Raw genomic sequence first — 20,030 nt, forward strand, 5'->3', positions numbered from 1 at the left:
AGTAGCCAAGATACTTGAAGCCATTCTGTTTCCCTGCTTTAATGCAAATTTGCAACTAGCCAATCATCAGCATGGCTTCCGAAAATTACATAGCACTACCACCGCACTAAATGCCATTAGCACTCAGATAAATTGCGGATTAAATCAAAAACCCCTCCATAGGACAGTACTCGTTGCGTTAGACCTGTCAAAAGCTTATGATACGGTCAACCACGGCACATTACTGCAAACCTGGAAGTGTCCTCCCTTCCTCCAAGTCTCAAAAGGTGGACCGCAAATTATTTGTCTGGTCGGCAAGCATCGGTGCAATTCAGGAACATGACATCTAAACCCAGAAGAATTAAACAAGGGGTACCACGGGGTGGTGTCCTATCCTCACTTCTGTTTAACTTCTACATATCGAATCTACCTTCACCATCAGAAGGAGTCACTATCAGCAGTCCATTTCCGAGTACATTTCTGCTATGAAAAGCTCTCAGTGAAAACTCATCTGCCTTGCAGATGCCGTTCGGAGTCGGCATAAAACAAGTAGGTCCTGTCCCGCCAATTTGAAGGAAAAATTAAAAGGACAACGACGCAAATTGGAATAGAAGCGCGGCCTAAAATCTCTTCGGAGGTTATCGCGCCTTACATTTATTTATTTTTTTTTAATCCAGTAAATGCCACATTTGCTTATAGTTTTCTTTTTATTCTTTGTCCATCGCATTTCTTGGATGGCGGTGATGACGGCTTTTGCTTTGAGGAGGACATCAACCAGCCGGGCATTTACACCAATCCCATTAAGGGACCGGATATTACAGCTGCATGCCCTCAAATCATAGTCCGTAAAACGTTTTCGGGGGTCATCATCAGTTAAGGGTTGTCTCCTTATCCGAGGCCTTAACTTTTTTTTATTGTAGTGTGGTTTGATGTGGCGGGTCCCAAGCCCAGCGCACAATCCGCTCAGCGGGGATGAGAGTATTTCTTGCACGTTTATAAAGTGAACTGCTTGATCCAAAACAGCCGCCCGTTTGTGGCGGACAGACGAGTGGCCTAGCCAGGTTGTTGCCTTCTCACATTAGTTCACCACTAAACGGATAAGCAGTAGCTATCCAATGGATACTTGGCCGCAAGCAACCGGAAGTAGTGGACTACTGCAACCACTCTGGACATTCCCTGATGAATGGCGGTCAGAAGCATTCCACTTTGTTCATAATTACATATTGTCGACAAGAAAAATTAAAATGGGTAATCTAGATACGTAATTACTGATAAGAAGTTGAAGAAAGCCTAGTTATGTGAAAACAAGGTCAAAACAAAACTTGTGAACACTAATATACATATACGAAAATATTAACCTATTAAGGGTTACTTGAAATAACAGCCATTAAACTAATTGTTTTATATATCTTGCAGAATTGATGTATATGAAGATAAAGGAAGTGTTAAAGGAGAAAACAGCGATAAAAAATTGGATGAAGATGAGCCCAGCACAGAAACTACTACAAGAGAAAAAACAACAAATAACGTTGACTTAGATTCCTCGGATGACGAAAATATGGTAAAAATAATCCTTAAGTGCATAGATTGGATATATATATACGTATATACATACACACTAGAGTACCCGGCAGACTCTACCCCCGTTCCTACTACCTCTTCAACCTAATTCCACTCCCACTTCCTCTACCTGACTCGCTTCAATTCCGCATATATGAAATCTCTATACCAAACATTGAACACCTGCTTCACCTGATGAAAGTTCTGCCTGAAATCCGCCAGGACTAAAATCTCAAGTAGAACTGGTAAGTAGCTTACCACAAAGTCAATGTAAAATTATTCCCCCAGTGCAGGAACTTATTTCTTCCTTTTATGGTAATCATAACAACACCCAACAAAAATTGGCACTTGCGGTTGTAAGCAATAAGGAATACTGGTTTCACTATCGACAGATTAACATTAGAATAGAATAAATATAGTACAGCTTGATGGATCATATGCAACTCCTGTCTCCTTTTGATTTCTCTCAAATGGATTCAAGCATCGGCTTTATCCAATTAGAAACCTTGTAAGTTGTATTAGATCGGTTTTTTCCGCGTTGGCGGTTAACCCGACTCCAGAAGCCCAGGCATGTACATCCTAAAGTGCATAATCCCTCACAGATCTTATTGTTGTTAGGCATCTTCTGCTTATGATGATTGAAACGTCATCTGCACATGCCGTAAGTTTGACTGGTCCTCCTTCGAACTGCCTAAGTAATTGTTTATTACCAACGTCTACAGCATAGGTGATAAAACGCCACCCTGCGGCGCACGGTGGGTTATTTGATCAATCTAGCTGGCGAAAAGTAGATTTTTCAAAATATTCAAATTTTTTTTAAATATAGTCCCTGGCGTTCCTAGATGTCCACTGAATAGTATACATACCCCAAAACCTATCTGCAACGTCAACGGAGCTAACCGCGCACATCTAAATTTGTGTAAAAATTGTGTGCAGTTCGATGTATTTTTGGATTAAAAAGCAATATACCCTTCTAGCCTAAATACTTGTTCAGTTGTTTAACCTTAATCAAATCTAGTTACATTTTCTTTTAGGACAGGTAAATGTGTTTTTAATTCATATGTTAGATTTTTTATACCACGTGTTTGAACTGAGCTATATTACTTGTAATACTTCTACTTTTGAATATTAAATTTTTTAAAAATCTTGCAAACAAAAAGATATATCATTCAAGGTTCGAATCGAGCTCAAGGCCAGAACAATAATTTTTCTCTAATTATAATTATTGTTATTTTTAATTTTTTCTAAATTTGAAAAATTTTATTTTGTTTTTGGAATAGTAAGTAGAAAATTTTTCAGACAACCTGCCATAGCTGCGCAGATAGATCCATTTCGAAGGGCGCTAAGCCTTCATCCTCAGTACGCTTTAGGCATGCTGTGCTAACCATTTAGCTATACAGCGGTGGTTTGTTTGACTGGAAAATTTGCTACTTCTATTACTTTTTACCAACTATATTTATTCAGTGTTGCGCCATCTGGTGCAAATCACTGATAATGCTGGATTTTTGTTTATTGTCAATTACTTTGTTTGACATTCCCAAGTGCTCATGGTTTATTAACAATTGTTTTTGTTTTTATCGGCCTATTGATAAATCATTCAAGGTTCGAATCGAGCTCAAGGCCAGAACAATAATTTTTCTCTAATGATAATTATTGTTATTTTTAAATTTTTCTAAATTTGAAAAATTTTTATTTTGTTTTTGGAATAGTAAGTAGAAAATTTTTCAGACAACCTGCCATAGCTGCGCAGATAGATCCATTTCGAAGGGCGCTAAGCCTTCATCCTCAGTACGCTTTAGGCATGCTGTGCTAACCATTTAGCTATACAGCGGTGGTTTGTTTGACTGGCAAATTTGCTACTTCTATTCCTTTTTACCAACTATATTTATTCAGTGTTGCGCCATCTGGTGCAAATCACTGATAATGCTGGATTTTTGTTTATTGTCAATTACTTTGTTTGACATTCCCAAGTGCTCATGGTTTATTAACAATTGTTTTTGTTTTTATCGGCCTATTGATAAATCATTCAAGGTTCGAATCGAGCTCAAGGCCAGAACAATAATTTTTCTCTAATGATAATTATTGTTATTTTTAAATTTTTCTAAATTTGAAAAATTTTATTTTGTTTTTGGAATAGTAAGTAGAAAATTTTTCAGACAACCTGCCATAGCTGCGCAGATAGATCCATTTCGAAGGGCGCTAAGCCTTCATCCTCAGTACGCTTTAGGCATGCTGTGCTAACCATTTAGCTATACAGCGGTGGTTTGTTTGACTGGCAAATTTGCTACTTCTATTCCTTTTTACCAACTATATTTATTCAGTGTTGCGCCATCTGGTGCAAATCACTGATAATGCTGGATTTTTGTTTATTGTCAATTACTTTGTTTGACATTCCCAAGTGCTCATGGTTTATTAACAATTGTTTTTGTTTTTATCGGCCTATTGATAAATCATTCAAGGTTCGAATCGAGCTCAAGGCCAGAACAATAATTTTTTTCTAATGATAATTATTGTTATTTTTTAATTTTTCTAAATTTGAAAAATTGTATTTTGTTTTTGGAATAGTAAGTAGAAAATTTTTCAGACAACCTGCCATAGCTTGCGCAGCTATGGCAGGTTGTCTGAAAAAAATTATTGTTCTGGCCTTGAGCTCGATTCGAACCTTGAATGATTTACTTAGTTTTATTATTTTTATTTTAGGAATTAAACAAGACAGTAAAAATTACATAACTATGAAACATATGGTACATTTCAATTTTATACATGTACTCTATAAATACCAAGTTCATTTTTTGTTTAACGTCTTTTTACATTTATACCGGAACTGTTTAATATCTTTTCCACTTAATGCTTTTTAATATAATACTATGGTGCAATTTACAAAAAACGGTTTCTAGGAGAAATCATTATTTAAAATGCCTTGGATATAACGGACAGCCCAAACAATCCATTTACATACATAATAAATATTATATGCCCCTATTACCGTTTACAACTCAACTCTGGTTAAGTTGAAATTTCGCAATTTGGTATTACAGATTCAACCTGTCAAACAAAAATGTCGGTTGAGTTGTCTAGTCTAACAACCTTTTGTGGCATTACCGTTTACAACCTTGTGTTGGCGTAGTTGTCAAAGACGTCAAAATCTTACAACTAATTACTAGCAATTGTCTCATACAATTTTGCAGTTGTTTCGAAAAAAGCTAATGTTTTACAAAACGGTTCAGCACCCAATTTTTAACAAAAATTTTCAAATCTTGTATCAAAAGACACGTTCCGACCTCCAATTTTAGAATACGAAAACAATAATTAAAAATGTGCCTTACATGTTAGAATACTAATTTTTTCACAGAACATGAAAATTTTATTATCCTTTATGAAAATCTCAAGTATTTGATAAGCGGAAAAATTGGGATCATAAAAAAATGTAATAAAATTTTGTTTATGCAATGTATTATAACTTTTTAAAATTAAATAACACACACACTCCTCCAGTGTTTCAGGGCGATGACATCAATGTTATCAGCATACGCCAGTAATTGCACGCTTTTATAGAATATTGTTCCAGAGCGGCTAAGTTCTGCAGCATAAAATTATAGAAATCGCATGATAGGGGGTCAACCTGTCTCAAACCTCGAACGGCTCGGAGACTGAGCCGATGGTTTTCTCAATGTCGTTTTGCACAGCCAAATAAGTTTTGCGGGGAAACCAGACATAGCGGAATATAGGCTGGCCCTTTTCGTGCTGTCGAAGCCGGCTTTAAAATCGACTTAGGAGGTGATGTGTGTCAATTCCTTTTCGCGGGTTTTTGAAAGATTTGGCGCATTGTAAAAATCTGGTCGATGGTAGATTTATCAGATCTGAAGCCGCACTGATAGGTCCAATTAGCTGACTCACGGTGTGCTTCAATCTTTCGCACAATACACTTGATAGAACCTTATATGCGATATTAAGGCTGATTCCGCGATAGTTGGTGCGGTTTTTATGATCCCCTTTCTTGTGGATTGGACAAAGAACACTTAGGATTCCAGTCGGGCATGCGTTGCAAAGAAAGTAATGTATGCGTCAACCGCTTCGTCGCCGCCGTATTTGAATAACTCCGCAGGCAATCCATCGGCGTTCGCGGCCTTGTTGCTCTCTAATCTGGTTATTGATATTCTGACTTTGTCATAATAGGGTAGGGGGACATTAATTCCATCATGATAGATTTCGGGATCGGGTTCATCATCCCTGTGCGGTATATCGCCGTCTCCATTAAGGAGATCAGAGATGTGTTCCCTTCATAATATAAGTACTCTCTGGACATCGGTTACAAGGTCCCGTTTTCCTTGTTACAGGAGTTTGCCCCGGATTTAAAACCTTCCGTCTGTCCGGTGTCGAACGACGCGGTGGGCAGCAAGGTTCAGGGTTGATGTGGCCAGGAAGCGGCAAAGGTTGGATGAGAGGAATGCCTTCACGATCAAAAGGGCCCGAGGAGGTCGCACGTTCGTTTAATGAAACTGTTAAACGACCAGGCTCCACCACCCTCGGTGTCTCAAACAGGAGCAACGAGGAGTGGCTGTGGGTCCAGCTACAAGCATGACCGCCGTAACGAAGAGCAGAGGTCCGCGGCCAGGCTTCGAATGAGTGGAGTCATGGCTTCAAAATAATAAAGAATAATTTATTTGATTGGGATCTCGCATTCTACCCAGGACTCGAGTGTGGTTGCCTGCCGGACCCTCTCAGCCGGAGAAAGTTTTAGAGTTGTTGCGATATTGCAACTCAAACCTCCCGAAACATACCTGGAGGAATCTTAGAGTAGAGGAGGACGTTGGGCCACGTCGGTATTATGACCTTGAGTCGAAATAAAAGACGAACGCGCGTTTTAATTTAGCTCTTTATTCTTATGTCGCTCTATTCGAAGTGAGAAGTTCCATCTTTGCAAATATTTAAGTAACACTCTTTTTATGCATACCAAGTACATACATAACGTTAAAGTACATATTATGCTACTTAGTAATGCGTTACATTAGTGTTGTATAGTTAGATATTTCGGTCCTATGATATATGTATGAAGTATAATATAAATAAGAATTTATGTAATGTATAAATACATAACATTTTCCCCTTTTTTATTGTTTTCATTAATATATAAATTGTAATTTCATTAATTTCAATGCTCAGTAATTTTACAATGTATATTGTTAAGATATTTCATAGATATGATAATTTAATATTTTCCAATTGGATCCACTTAAATTTATTATACATTTCAATTAAATTAGTTTCTATTTTCTATCATAACAAAGTTTGTTGGGTTTTTGTCTTTTACGCGTAGATCAGCGAAGGTTAGTAGGTCTACGACGTATATTTATATATTTTTTCTTTTTTGATATTACAGAATAATTTTTTTCAGACTCAACCTCTTGAGGTAATTTATCCGGTAACAAGCGGTGATATTTTTCTTCTAATGCAGAATATCGTAACTGATTTTTGTGTACAAATTTTATAGAATTTTCAACATTAATTTGATAAGTATTGGAGCTTATTTGCTTATGTATAGTGGCTGGAATCCATTTAACAAAACTTTTAAAATGGTTTTTATATAGTACTTTTTCCCCTTTTTTAAATTTGATTTCACATAATGTAGATTTGCTAGATTGATCCTTATTTTGATAAGTATAACTTTATTTTCTTTTGTGTTAAATGTAACTTTCTTTTGTAAGGAATTTAATAATGTCCTAGGTACATATGAAAAAACAAGGCTTTATGGACTTTTATTTGTTGTTGTGCAAGGCGTATTGTTATAACACATTAAAATTTTATTTAGTTTTGCTTGAATCGATAAAGACTTTAAACTTCCGTCGGTTAAGTATTTTTTTTAAACTATTTTTAATTGTTTGAACACCTCGTTCCGCTAACCCATTACTTTGCGGATGATATGCCGGCGATTTATTGTAATAGGGGGACTCATGTAACCGTATAAATGCCTTATAAAGTGTGTAAACGTATAAATTTATCTAGTTTACGCACGAGCTGTCAAATTTTGTATGAAAAACCATTTACACAATTTGTATAAATTTACGCGCACATTTCATTGTGTAAACGCGGTAAACTCAAAGGAATGCAACCTTGCAGACAGTACAGACGGCATTTTCATCAAAAATATTCAACATCAGCAAGTAAAGGCGTTTTAGTTTCGATTTTTCACTTAATCTTGGTATTTTTTAATTTGTATAACAATTTCATTGTGTAAACGCGGTAAACTCAAAGGAATGCAACCTTGCAGACATTACAGACGGCATTTTCATCAAAAATATCCAACATCAGCAAGTAAAGGCGTTTTAGTTTTGATTTTTCACTTAATCTTGGTATTTTTTAATTTGTATAACAATCAAAAAATTTTTTTTGGAAATAATACAGCTGAAAAACAATCAAGTTTATCAAGAGTATTACTAGGTGCGTTCATATAACCGCGTGTGTAAATGGATATAATTTTACACCTTATAAGTTTATATGCTATCATGAGTCCCCCTAATGTTAAATTTTGTGGCAAACTGTTCAAATTGAAAAGAAGATAATGGCGGACCATTGTCCGTAACTAAAACTTTTGTGTAACCGAAAATTCTAAAAACTGATTGCAAACTGTTAGTCAGGCACGCTTAACCAACGAAACGATATCATTTCGTTACGATAATCAACGTTAATAAACGAAACGAAGTCATTTCGTTTCGTTTATTAACGTTAAGATCGTCAAATTAACGAAATGATTTCGTTTCGTTTTCTGCCATATCAAAACGAAATCAAATCGTTTATGTTGATTATTAATTTCAAACTATGCTGGCAAAGCTGATTGATGGCGGAGTCATTAAAGGTGAAAGCATTATCCAAGCTGATTGCAACTTTTCTCATGAATTTTGACAGTACGAACATTTCTCAGAGTATTTTTGACATTACCACCAACGAATTACACAAACAAATTACATAGAGTTTGTGTGTGTATGTGCGCTCGTTGTTGCCACCTTACGGCTTCACCATGGCTATAGCATTGCCAGCACAATTCAAACATAAAGTATCACGTTTCTGTTAACGTTTTTAACGCTAACGAAAGCTTTTCGTTTCGGTTAAAAACGAGAGACAATTTATCTTGATAATTTCTTTATCGATAATATTTCGAAGTGTTTCAACGGAAACGGTGGAAATTTTTTGATAAACGATTAGCTTAACGTTAAGGTGCATCCCTGCTGTTAGTTAAACTAATTGCATCTGTTTTCGGTAAGTATTTGACAGCAATATATTTGCTAAAAGAATCAATAAAAATGTAAAAAGTTTTAGATTCACAATAAAAAAAATCTAAATGAACTCTTTCAAAAGGTTCGTTACACTCGGGCCATTTACTTTTGACAATTTCTTTTGGAATTTTTTGCGTTGACTGGCAAGCAAAACCACTTTTTACGTGGCTTTCTATGCTACTATCTATTTTTGGCCACCAAACTGAACTTCTTGCATACATTTTCATTCTAACGATTCCATCATGATTTTCATGTAGAGTCTTTAGTACCTCGTTTTGCGTATATTGAACCAACTTTTGAGATATGGCGTAATATTTACCGGCCAATTACATTTTACATAACTTATAACTTTTGATAAAACTTTGTCGTTATTAGTGTAATTTTTTATCTTATCTACACTAATGGGCAAATCTATTGCGTCTAACAAATTATGCACTGATTCTATACGTGTGTTATCAGGGCCGTCTTTGACCTATTGGGGGCCCTGGGCACATTAGGATAATGGGGGCCCTATGACTTTGACGGAACCCTATTTTGTTAGAATAGACAAAGAAAGTAGGTAAACCAGGTTAAATATTTATTTTGATTAACAATCACATGAAACTAATAAATAAATTTAATATAGTCCACAAAAGTTACTGTTTGAGTATTTACAAGTTGGTGTTTAAAAATCTATGTTATTTGAAGAGGAATCTTTCTAGATTTCAGATGGGCAAACTCGTTAATAACTTCTTCAAAATCTATGCTTTTTAGTATATCAGATTCTATGGACATCAGCGATAAACTGGTTAATCTCTCTTGAAGCATTGTACTTCTTTATTCATTATACTCAGTTGAGCAGAGCTCACAGAGTATATTAAGTTTGATTGGATAACGGTTGGTTGTACATATATAAAGGAATCGAGATAGATATAGACTTCCATATATCAAAATAATCAGGATCGAAAAAAAATTTGATTGAGCCATGTCCGTCCGTCCGTCCGTCCGTCCGTTAACACGATAACTTGAGTAAATTTTGAGGTATCTTGATGAAATTTGGTATGTGGGTTCCTGAGCACTCATCTCAGATCGCTATTTAAAATGAACGATATCGGACTATAACCACGCCCACTTTTTCGATATCGAAAATTTCGAAAAACCGAAAAAGTGCGATAATTCATTACAAAAGACCGATAAAGCGACGAAACTTGGTAGATGAGTTGAACTTATGACGCAAAATATAAAATTAGTAAAATTTTGGACAATGGGCGTGGCACCGCCCACTTTTTAAAGAAGGTAATTTAAAACTTTTGCAAGCTGTAATTTGGCAGTCGTTGAAGATATCATGATGAAATTTGGCAGGAACGTTACTCTTATTACTGTATGTACGCTTAATAAAAATTAGCAAAATCGGAGAAGGACCACGCCCACTTTAAAAAAAAAAATTTTTTTAAAGTAAAATTTTAACAAAAAATTTAATATCTTTCCAGTATATAAGTAAATTATGTCAAGATTCAACTCCAGTAATGATATGGTGCAACAAAATACAAAAATAAAAGAAAATTTAAAAATGGGCGTGGCTCCGCCCTTTTTCATTTAATTTGTCTAGGATACTTTTAATGCCATAAATCGAACAAAAATTAACCAATCCTTTTGAAATTTGGTAGGGGCATAGATTTTATGGCGTTAACTGTTTTCTGTGAAAATGGGCGAAATCGGTTGATGCCACGCCCAGTTTTTATACACAGTCGTCCGTCTGTCCTTCCGCATGGCCGTTAACACGATAACTTGAGCAAAAATCGATATATCTTTACTAAACTCAGTTCACGTACTTATCTGAACCCACTTTACCTTGGTATGAAAAATGAACGAAATCCGACTATGACCACGCCCCCTTTTTCGATATCGAAAATTGCGAAAAATGAAAAAAATGCCATAATTCTATACCAAATACGAAAAAAGGGATGAAACATGGTAAGGTAATTGGATTGTTTTATTGACGCGAAATATAACTTTAGAAAAAACTTTATAAAATGGTTGTGACACCTACCATATTAAGTAGAAGAAAATGAAAAAGTTCTGCAGGGCGAAATAAAACACCCTTAAAATCTTGCCAGGTATTACATATATAAATAAATTAGCGGTATCCAACCGATAATGTTCTGGGTCACCCTAGTCCACATTTTGGTCGATATCTGGAAAACGCCTTCACATATACAACTACCACCACTCCCTTTTAAAACTCTCATTAATACCTTTAATTTGATACCCATATCGTACAAACTCATTCTAGAGTCACCCCTGGTCCACCTTTATGGCGATATCTCGAAAAGGCGTCCACCTATAGAACTAAGCCCCACACCCTTTTAAAATACTCATTAACACCTTTCTTTTGATACCCATATTGTACAAACAAATTCTAGGGTCACCCCTGCTCCACCTTTATGGCGATATCTCGAAACGGCGTCCACCTATGGAACTAAGGAATACTCCCTTTTAAAATACTCATTATCACCTTTCTTTTGATGCCCATATTGTACAAACAAATTCTAGGGTCACCCCTGGTCCACCTTTATGGCGATATCTCGAAAATGCGACCACCTATACAACAACCACCACTCCCTTTTAAAACCCTCATTAATACCTTTAATTTGATACCCATATCGTACAAACGCATTCTAGAGCCACCCCTGGTCCACCTTTGTGGCGATATTCCGAAAAGGTGTCCACCTATAGAACTAAGCCCCACACCCTTTTAAAATACTCATTAACACCTTTCTTTTGATACCCATATTGTACAAACAAATTCTAGGGTCACCCCTGGTCCACCTTTATGGCCATATCTCGAAACGGCGTCCACCTATGGAACTTAGGTCCACGCCCTTTTAAAATACTCATTAATACCTTTCATTTGATACCCATATCGTACAAACGCATTCTAGAGTCAACCCTGATCCACCTTTATGGCGATATTTCGAAAAGGCGACCACCTATAGAACTAAGGCCCACTCCCTTTTAAAATGCTCATTAACACCATTCGTTTGATGCCCATATTGTACAAACAAATTCTAGGGTCACCCCTGGTCCACCTTTATGGCGATATCTCGAAACGGCGTCCACCTATGGAACTAAGGATTACTCCCTTTTAAAATACTCATTAACACCTTTCGTTTGATGCCCATATTGTGCAAACGCATTCTAGAGTCACCCCTGGTCCATCTTTACGGCGATATCTCGATAAGGCGTCCATCTATAGAACTTAGGTCCACGCCCTTTTAAAATACTCATTAATACCTTACATTTTGATGCCCATATTGTACAAACAAATTCTAGGGTCACCCCTGGTCCACCTTTATGGCGATATCTCGAAAATGCGACCACCTATACAACAACCACCACTCCCTTTTAAAACCCTCATTAATACCTTTAATTTGATACCCATATCGTACAAACGCATTCTAGAGCCACCCCTGGTCCACCTTTGTGGCGATATTCCGAAAAGGTGTCCACCTATAGAACTAAGCCCCACACCCTTTTAAAATACTCATGAACACCTTTCTTTTGATACCCATATTGTACAAACAAATTCTAGGGTCACCCCTGGTCCACCTTTATGGCCATATCTCGAAACGGCGTCCACCTATGGAACTTAGGTCCACGCCCTTTTAAAATACTCATTAATACCTTTCATTTGATACCCATATCGTACAAACGCATTCTAGAGCCACCCCTGGTCCACCTTTGTGGCGATATTCCGAAAAGGTGTCCACCTATAGAACTAAGGCCCACTCCCTTTTAAAATACTCATTAACACCATTCGTTTGATGCCCATATCGTACAAACGCATTCTAGAGTCAACCCTGATCCACCTTTATGGCTATATCCCTAAATGGCATCCACCTATAGAACTATGGCGCACTCCCTCATAAAATACTCTTTAATGCCTTTCATTTGATACACATGTCATACAAACACATTCCAGGGTTTCCCTCGGTTCATTTTCCTACATGGTTATTTTCCCTTATGTTGTCACCATAGCTCTCAACTGAGTATGTAATGTTCGGTTACACCCGAACTTAACCTTCCTTACTTGTTTTTAATTCTTTTTAATTTGGAAAAGGAGCGTTCTCCACTGCAGTTAGTTACCATCATGCTTAAAAAGATTCTCAAAGCGATTTCTACATTTGGAAATGTGTCTTCAATTTGGTTTTCTTTCAAAAGCTGATATATTTTTAATATGCAATCCTTATTTTCACTGTCATCAATTTTCAAGTATTCTTTTAAATGCAAACATTCTATTTCTAACTCCTTCTCATTAACGTCTTCATAATAAAATTCAATAAATTCTTTGCAACATTGTCTCAGCTCTTCAGGATTCAGAGTTTTCAGGCGAAAAAAGAAATCAAAACGTTTACTAATATTCTGATACGAACTTAATCGCTGTTTTAGATGAACGCTGAGGGTATCAATTAGGGGAAGAAAGGTTTCTATTCTAAATTTCTCTCTTCCATTCAGTTTGACTGACGGTGCAGAGCCATCAAAAAAACTATGGCGAGAACTTCTGCGTCAAACAAACCACCGCTGTATAGCTAAATGGTTAGCACAGCATGCCTAAAGCGTACTGAGGATGAAGGCTTAGCGCCCTTCGAAATGGATCTATCTGCGCAGCTATGGCAGGTTGTCTGAAAAATTTTCTACTTACTATTCCAAAAACAAAATAAAATTTTTCAAATTTAGAAAAATTTAAAAATAACAATAATTATCATTAGAGAAAAATTATTGTTCTGGCCTTGAGCTCGATTCGAACCTTGAATGATTTATCAATAGGCCGATAAAAACAAAAACAATTGTTAATAAACCATGAGCACTTGGGAATGTCAAACAAAGTAATTGACAATAAACAAAAATCCAGCATTATCAGTGATTTGCACCAGATGGCGCAACACTGAATAAATATAGTTGGTAAAAAGGAATAGAAGTAGCAAATTTGCCAGTCAAACAAACCACCGCTGTATAGCTAAATGGTTAGCACAGCATGCCTAAAGCGTACTGAGGATGAAGGCTTAGCGCCCTTCGAAATGGATCTATCTGCGCAGCTATGGCAGGTTGTCTGAAAAATTTTCTACTTACTATTCCAAAAACAAAATAAAAATTTTTCAAATTTAGAAAAATTTAAAAATAACAATAATTATCATTAGAGAAAAATTATTGTTCTGGCCTTGAGCTCGATTCGAACCTTGAATGATTTATCAATAGGCCGATAAAAACAAAAACAATTGTTAATAAACCATGAGCACTTGGGAATGTCAAACAAAGTAATTGACAATAAACAAAAATCCAGCATTATCAGTGATTTGCACCAGATGGCGCAACACTGAATAAATATAGTTGGTAAAAAGGAATAGAAGTAGCAAATTTTCCAGTCAAACAAACCACCGCTGTATAGCTAAATGGTTAGCACAGCATGCCTAAAGCGTACTGAGGATGAAGGCTTAGCGCCCTTCGAAATGGATCTATCTGCGCAGCTATGGCAGGTTGTCTGAAAAATTTTCTACTTACTATTCCAAAAACAAAATAAAATTTTTCAAATTTAGAAAAATTTAAAAATAACAATAATTATCATTAGAGAAAAATTATTGTTCTGGCCTTGAGCTCGATTCGAACCTTGAATGATTTATCAATAGGCCGATAAAAACAAAAACAATTGTTAATAAACCATGAGCACTTGGGAATGTCAAACAAAGTAATTGACAATAAACAAAAATCCAGCATTATCAGTGATTTGCACCAGATGGCGCAACACTGAATAAATATAGTTGGTAAAAAGGAATAGAAGTAGCAAATTTGCCAGTCAAACAAACCACCGCTGTATAGCTAAATGGTTAGCACAGCATGCCTAAAGCGTACTGAGGATGAAGGCTGAGCGCCCTTCGAAATGGATCTATCTGCGCAGCTATGGCAGGTTGTCTGAAAAATTTTCTACTTACTATTCCAAAAACAAAATAAAATTTTTCAAATTTAGAAAAATTTAAAAATAACAATAATTATCATTAGAGAAAAATTATTGTTCTGGCCTTGAGCTCGATTCGAACCTTGAATGATTTATCAATAGGCCGATAAAAACAAAAACAAAAAGATATATCTTTTTTCATGGCATATCATGTGATTAATTTTTTGCAATACATAAGCCTGTGTTTGTTTCATAGTTTAATAACAAAAACGGCTGCGCATACCCGCGATTTTTTGAGTGGTGATCAATTTTGTAAGAGACTGATACCCTTATTTGGCAAAAGGTGGCAACCTTGTGAAAACATCCTCAGTGGCAACACCAACGTGAAAAGTCTTAAAATGTAATACTATATCGATGTACCAAATTTGACTCAAATCGGTTAAGCCATTTCCGAGATGGTAGTGGATATACAAAGAAATATATAAAAGAAGGTGAGGCGACAACCCTAAGTGGCAACCCTTCTTAAAAATGTCAATAGAAATGTGGAATAAAATATTTTTCGTTTGATATCCATACTGACACATCTCATGTAATGTCAAAAAATTACCCGGGTCCATCCGAAACTGGGGGACCGACCCATAGTAATTCTGCGCGGAACACCGTGAATTTGCTGTCAAATATTTCATTTCATAACAATGAAGTGAGACAACCACTTTTTGAACAGAAATAACTGCTGTTTCAATTTTGGCCAGCTAGATTGGTCAAATACCCCACCGTGCGGCGTTCCCCTGTTTACAGATTTTTTTTGCCTTGCATAGACCCCATTGCGACGTGATCATTCTGCAGCTTAACATGGAGCCGATCCAATTTGTTAAAGCTGGATGAACTTCAATCGAGTTGAGACTGACCATGATTGCTCTTTTCGCGACTTTGTTGAAAGCTACGGCAATGCCCAGAAAAATACCTAGGGCATATTCCTGGTTTTCCAGGGCTTTCTCTGCAATACAGTATCTACTGACTTACGTTTGGTGTTGAAGTATGATTAAATAAAGTTGTCGATAATTAGAGTTCAAAACATTAATCCTTCTTTATTCGGTAAAGCTTCTCTATTTATACACAAAATGACTTCTAATATGCATGCATATGCTGATGACGTTCAGCTGTACCTATCTGGGATGTGACATCGCTGCGTATTTAAAAACCAGAAACTGTATATTTCTATTTCGTTTAATGTATACGAAGACTCCAAATTATCTTTATGAAAAACTTATCTTTCCACAATCGGAGCGATGTCTTAGCCTCATGTTGCCATATTTTAACCTTAAGAACTCTACTAGAATGTTTTTCATCAATGCTGTTAGAATTTGGAATTCAATATCTGCTAGCATAAAAAGCAAATTGAACGGAAGTAACTTCAAGGATGTCCTATATAAATACTTTTCACAAATTGAACCATTTACATAATGTACTTTGTACTTATCTTTTGTTACGTGTTTTAATATACTTATTGATTGACTTAATTTAATTTATCGTTAATTTATCGTCAACTATTTTTAACTATTTTCTGGATCTGAGTGTTATTTTTCTGTTGGTCAAAAAGAGATGTAAATCTTACTGTACTAATATTTTAGAAATAATATTGAATTGAATTGAATTATTTCCTATGTACTATTCTACACATTTACGTTAATACTTACGAGCTAGGGAAAAGTATGGTATATACATAAGCATATTGTGTAGTGAATGTATGTACATACATACTTGCATATGAATGTCGCCAATGCTGAAATAGTTGGCTGAATGCATGTATATACATACCTACGCATTTAACAACGTAGTTCAATGCTTTGTATGCATAAAAAGTGCATTCAAATGAAATATGATTTTTCAGTTGGCTGTCAGTTGACTGACCTGTGAATTGTGCTAAAGTATGTCAGAATGAGTGAATCATTATGACATACAACAGTGTAAGCAGGGTGCAGTGAAATAACTCCCAAATGCAATAACTCCAAACAAAAAAATGAAGTAACTCCCAAATATTTTCCATACAAATTGGGACTTATTTCATTATGAAATAGCTCCCAATTCATTGGGACTTATTGCATAATTTTTGCTGGTAAATATTTCATAATGAAATAACTCCAACAACAACCAAATGAAATAATCCCCAACAAAATTTCTTTGGAAGTTATTTCATAATTTTTTGAGATTGGGAGTTATTTCATTTTTATTGGGACTTACTTCATTGTTTGTAATTCAGGCATTGGGAGTTATTTCATTTTCTTAAAAATACATTTTTATCAAACTTTGACGTTCTTCTAACAGTTCCTATGGGTCGGCTATACATTAAGACCAATTGGTTTTATTCGTAAACCAAAGGGGTTTGAACTTTGAAATTTTGCACATAGGTTCTCAGGGAGTTCCCCAACGAGAATCAGTAAGTAATTTTTAATTGTTATTAACAATTTACTAGTAATTAGTAGTTAAATTTACCATGATATAAATATCACTAGGGTTTTGAGCAGAAAAGATGTCAAACTAATAGGCCTGTAGTCTTTCGGGTGCAGGTGACTGGCTTTCTCCGCTTTGGGTATGAATACTACTCGAGTCGTTCTCCAAGATTGCGGGACGTTGTTCAGTTTTATGCAATATTATTCTTAGCCATTTTATAATAATTCCACCTGCCATCTGCAGCATTCAATATCGGTATTTGCCACAAATCCTGATAGCTTTCGCTTCGAAACAGGATTGTAGACGTGGTCACATAGCTCTTCCGCATCATCACCTTATGGGAAGTTTGTGCTTGTGTATGTGCTTCCCCTTGAATCTCCTAAGAGGACAAGCTCTAATGTACGCAGTTATCAGCGCTTTTCAGTTGATGATTCCTCCAACCCTTCTACGGCGGTAACCTCTTTAGGCTATCCCAGTCTTCCTGATATACATTTCTGACATTTTTACCAGTTCGTTGCCCTAGGGTTTCTAAAGGTTTTCGCCTTCTCTACCTTCAATACGATTTCAAGTACATTGCTTGCCAACATATGTAGATACGCTCCCCCCGTTGGCCACCTGTAGACTACTCTCTGGTATATAACAAACCTCACCTTAATATGCGCATTCGCATCCGAGCATATGAAAAGCCGTCCTCTGCACCCTTCCTGATCCACCAGCCTTTTGAACTCTTCTGGTAGGGCTTCCACGTTATGGAAAATGTAGCAGGATATCAGGATAAATAACGGTTCTTGAATTCCCTCTATTGCGACCACAGCTAGGTCTCGGTGCTAAAGTTAAATGGCATACACGAGTATAGGTGTTTCCTTACCATGACTGCAGCTCTAACCCACTTTCCGTCGTTTCGTAATAAACGCTGAACGCCGAAACCTTTCAGGTTCTCGAGGTCCTTTTCCATTTCCCCTGCTTTTAGCGTATTATTGTCCTGAGGACTCATATTTTTAAGGTGCTTAAAAATACTACATTCGTCCCAGGACTTTTATCCCCCATTGTGCCATCCTGCTGTTTCGAAGGCTGGTAGCGGTCTGTTGGGGCTTCTTCCTCTTTGATGCGGTTGCAAAATTGAGGATTGCCCGCAGCAAAGTTTTCGTCAGTGAACTGTCTTCGACATTCTTCCTCTGTCTCACGAACCCATTTCAAGCGGTCGCTCTCATTTTTGGTTGGGTCAACTATTGAACCCAAGCTCTGCATTGTCCTATTATAACGTACACGTGAGGAAATCTCCTTGACCGTATGAACCGACAACTGTATTTTACTTACCCACCGATAACTAGCTTCGAAAGTTTCTTTGTAGTTTGCAGTATTGAATAGTTATATAAACGGTTTAGACAATCCAAAAATAAAAGCTGTTTCAAAGTTCCACGCATATAAAGTGGCGGATAATATCTAGTTATAACTAAAATGTTTGGTAGCAATATTTTAACATCAAAACATTCAAGAGATACATCCCATATTGAAGATAAGTATGGCTGATAAGTCTCCGAACATAGTCATCGTGCACCGCTATCCTACCATGAAATCAGCGTACATCAAATACCATGCACCTGTGGAGGACGTCTGTCAAATAACAGGTTCGAAGAGCTATTGCTTCTAAAAATAAATAATTTCGTACAAGTTTCCTTTTATATGTAATTTGGTAATAGTTTGGGAAATTTTGAAATAAACTTGTTAATTTTAATGTTTAAATGCGATTTGTATACATTATGTTGCAAATAAATTCGGGAATTCACAGACTTTATTTTTTTAGTCTTTATTCAAAAAGCTAGTCATTGGCCGTATTCAAAAGTTTTAAGTCATTGACTTCGAATTCAACTGAATTTCATTCGCATGGAGTACATTCTTTTACAACCCTGAAAGGCTTTTTAAACAATAAACTTCAAAAATATCGCACCATAATAAATAATTATTGGAATAGATTGGATCCTGGTCCAGTTTACGGAAAAATATGTTCCTAAAATAATAAGCTAGTCGAGGGAATTGGCCTCTGGTCCACTTGCCAGAGAAAAGGTCCCAAATATTAAGCCGCATCAATTTTCAAGAAAATCGCACCATAAATAAAATGTGTCGAACAGGCCGGCGTCAAGCAAATCGTCCCATAAATCCGATTCAGTACAATAGAATTTTTAGATATTTTAGAATAGATTGGTGCCTGGTCCACTAACCGGAAAGAAAAGCTTCCCAAATAATGAGCAAGTCACGGAAATACACCTATACCGAACTTCAAGCAAATCGCAATACACATTTTATTTGTTTAGAAAACTTCGGCCCCTAGTCCACTTCCCGGAATAAAGAAGTACCCCTGTACTAAGTTTAAAGCGAATCGCACCATTAAATATATATTTTGGGATAGGTCGGTCCCTGGTCCACTTCCTGGAAAGAAAAGATTCTCAAATAATGATCTAGCCACTGAAGTACCCTATACTCAATTTCAAGCAATTCGCACTATACACTACTTTTATCTAGAATATATCGGCCCCTGGTCCCCTTCTCAAATATCATCTTCGCAAAGAGGTACGTACCCCTGTACCGAATTTCAAGCTTATCGCGGAATAAATTCGATTTTTGGAATAGGTTGGCCCTGGTCCATTTGCCAGAAAGAAAATGTTCCAAGTGTATAGCTTGTCAAAGAGGAACACCGGTACTAAATTTTAGGCAAATCGCGCCATAAAAAAATAAATTCAAATAGGTCGGCCACTGATGAGCTTCCCAGAAAGAAAAGCAACGTCGCGAGTAAATGAAAAGTTTGAAGCTATAACAAATAACCTGGCTCATGTTAACAAACG

At 36.4% G+C, this 20,030-nt stretch overlaps 1 protein-coding gene across 2 annotated transcripts in view; it reads left to right on the forward strand.

Moving 5' to 3' along the window:
• Nucleotides 1–20,030, forward strand: part of Polr1A (RNA polymerase I subunit RpI1) — a 285,157-nt gene that overhangs the window by 246,347 nt on the left and 18,780 nt on the right. For both annotated transcript variants that reach the window (XM_067759751.1, XM_067759752.1), the window contains exon 12: nt 1,396–1,540. In XM_067759751.1, coding sequence (XP_067615852.1) covers nt 1,396–1,540 — 145 coding nt within the window. The remainder of the gene's footprint in view (nt 1–1,395; nt 1,541–20,030) is intronic.

Source organism: Eurosta solidaginis, chromosome 1 (assembly GCF_040869045.1).
Source record: "Eurosta solidaginis isolate ZX-2024a chromosome 1, ASM4086904v1, whole genome shotgun sequence".
NCBI lineage: Eukaryota > Metazoa > Arthropoda > Insecta > Diptera > Tephritidae > Eurosta > Eurosta solidaginis.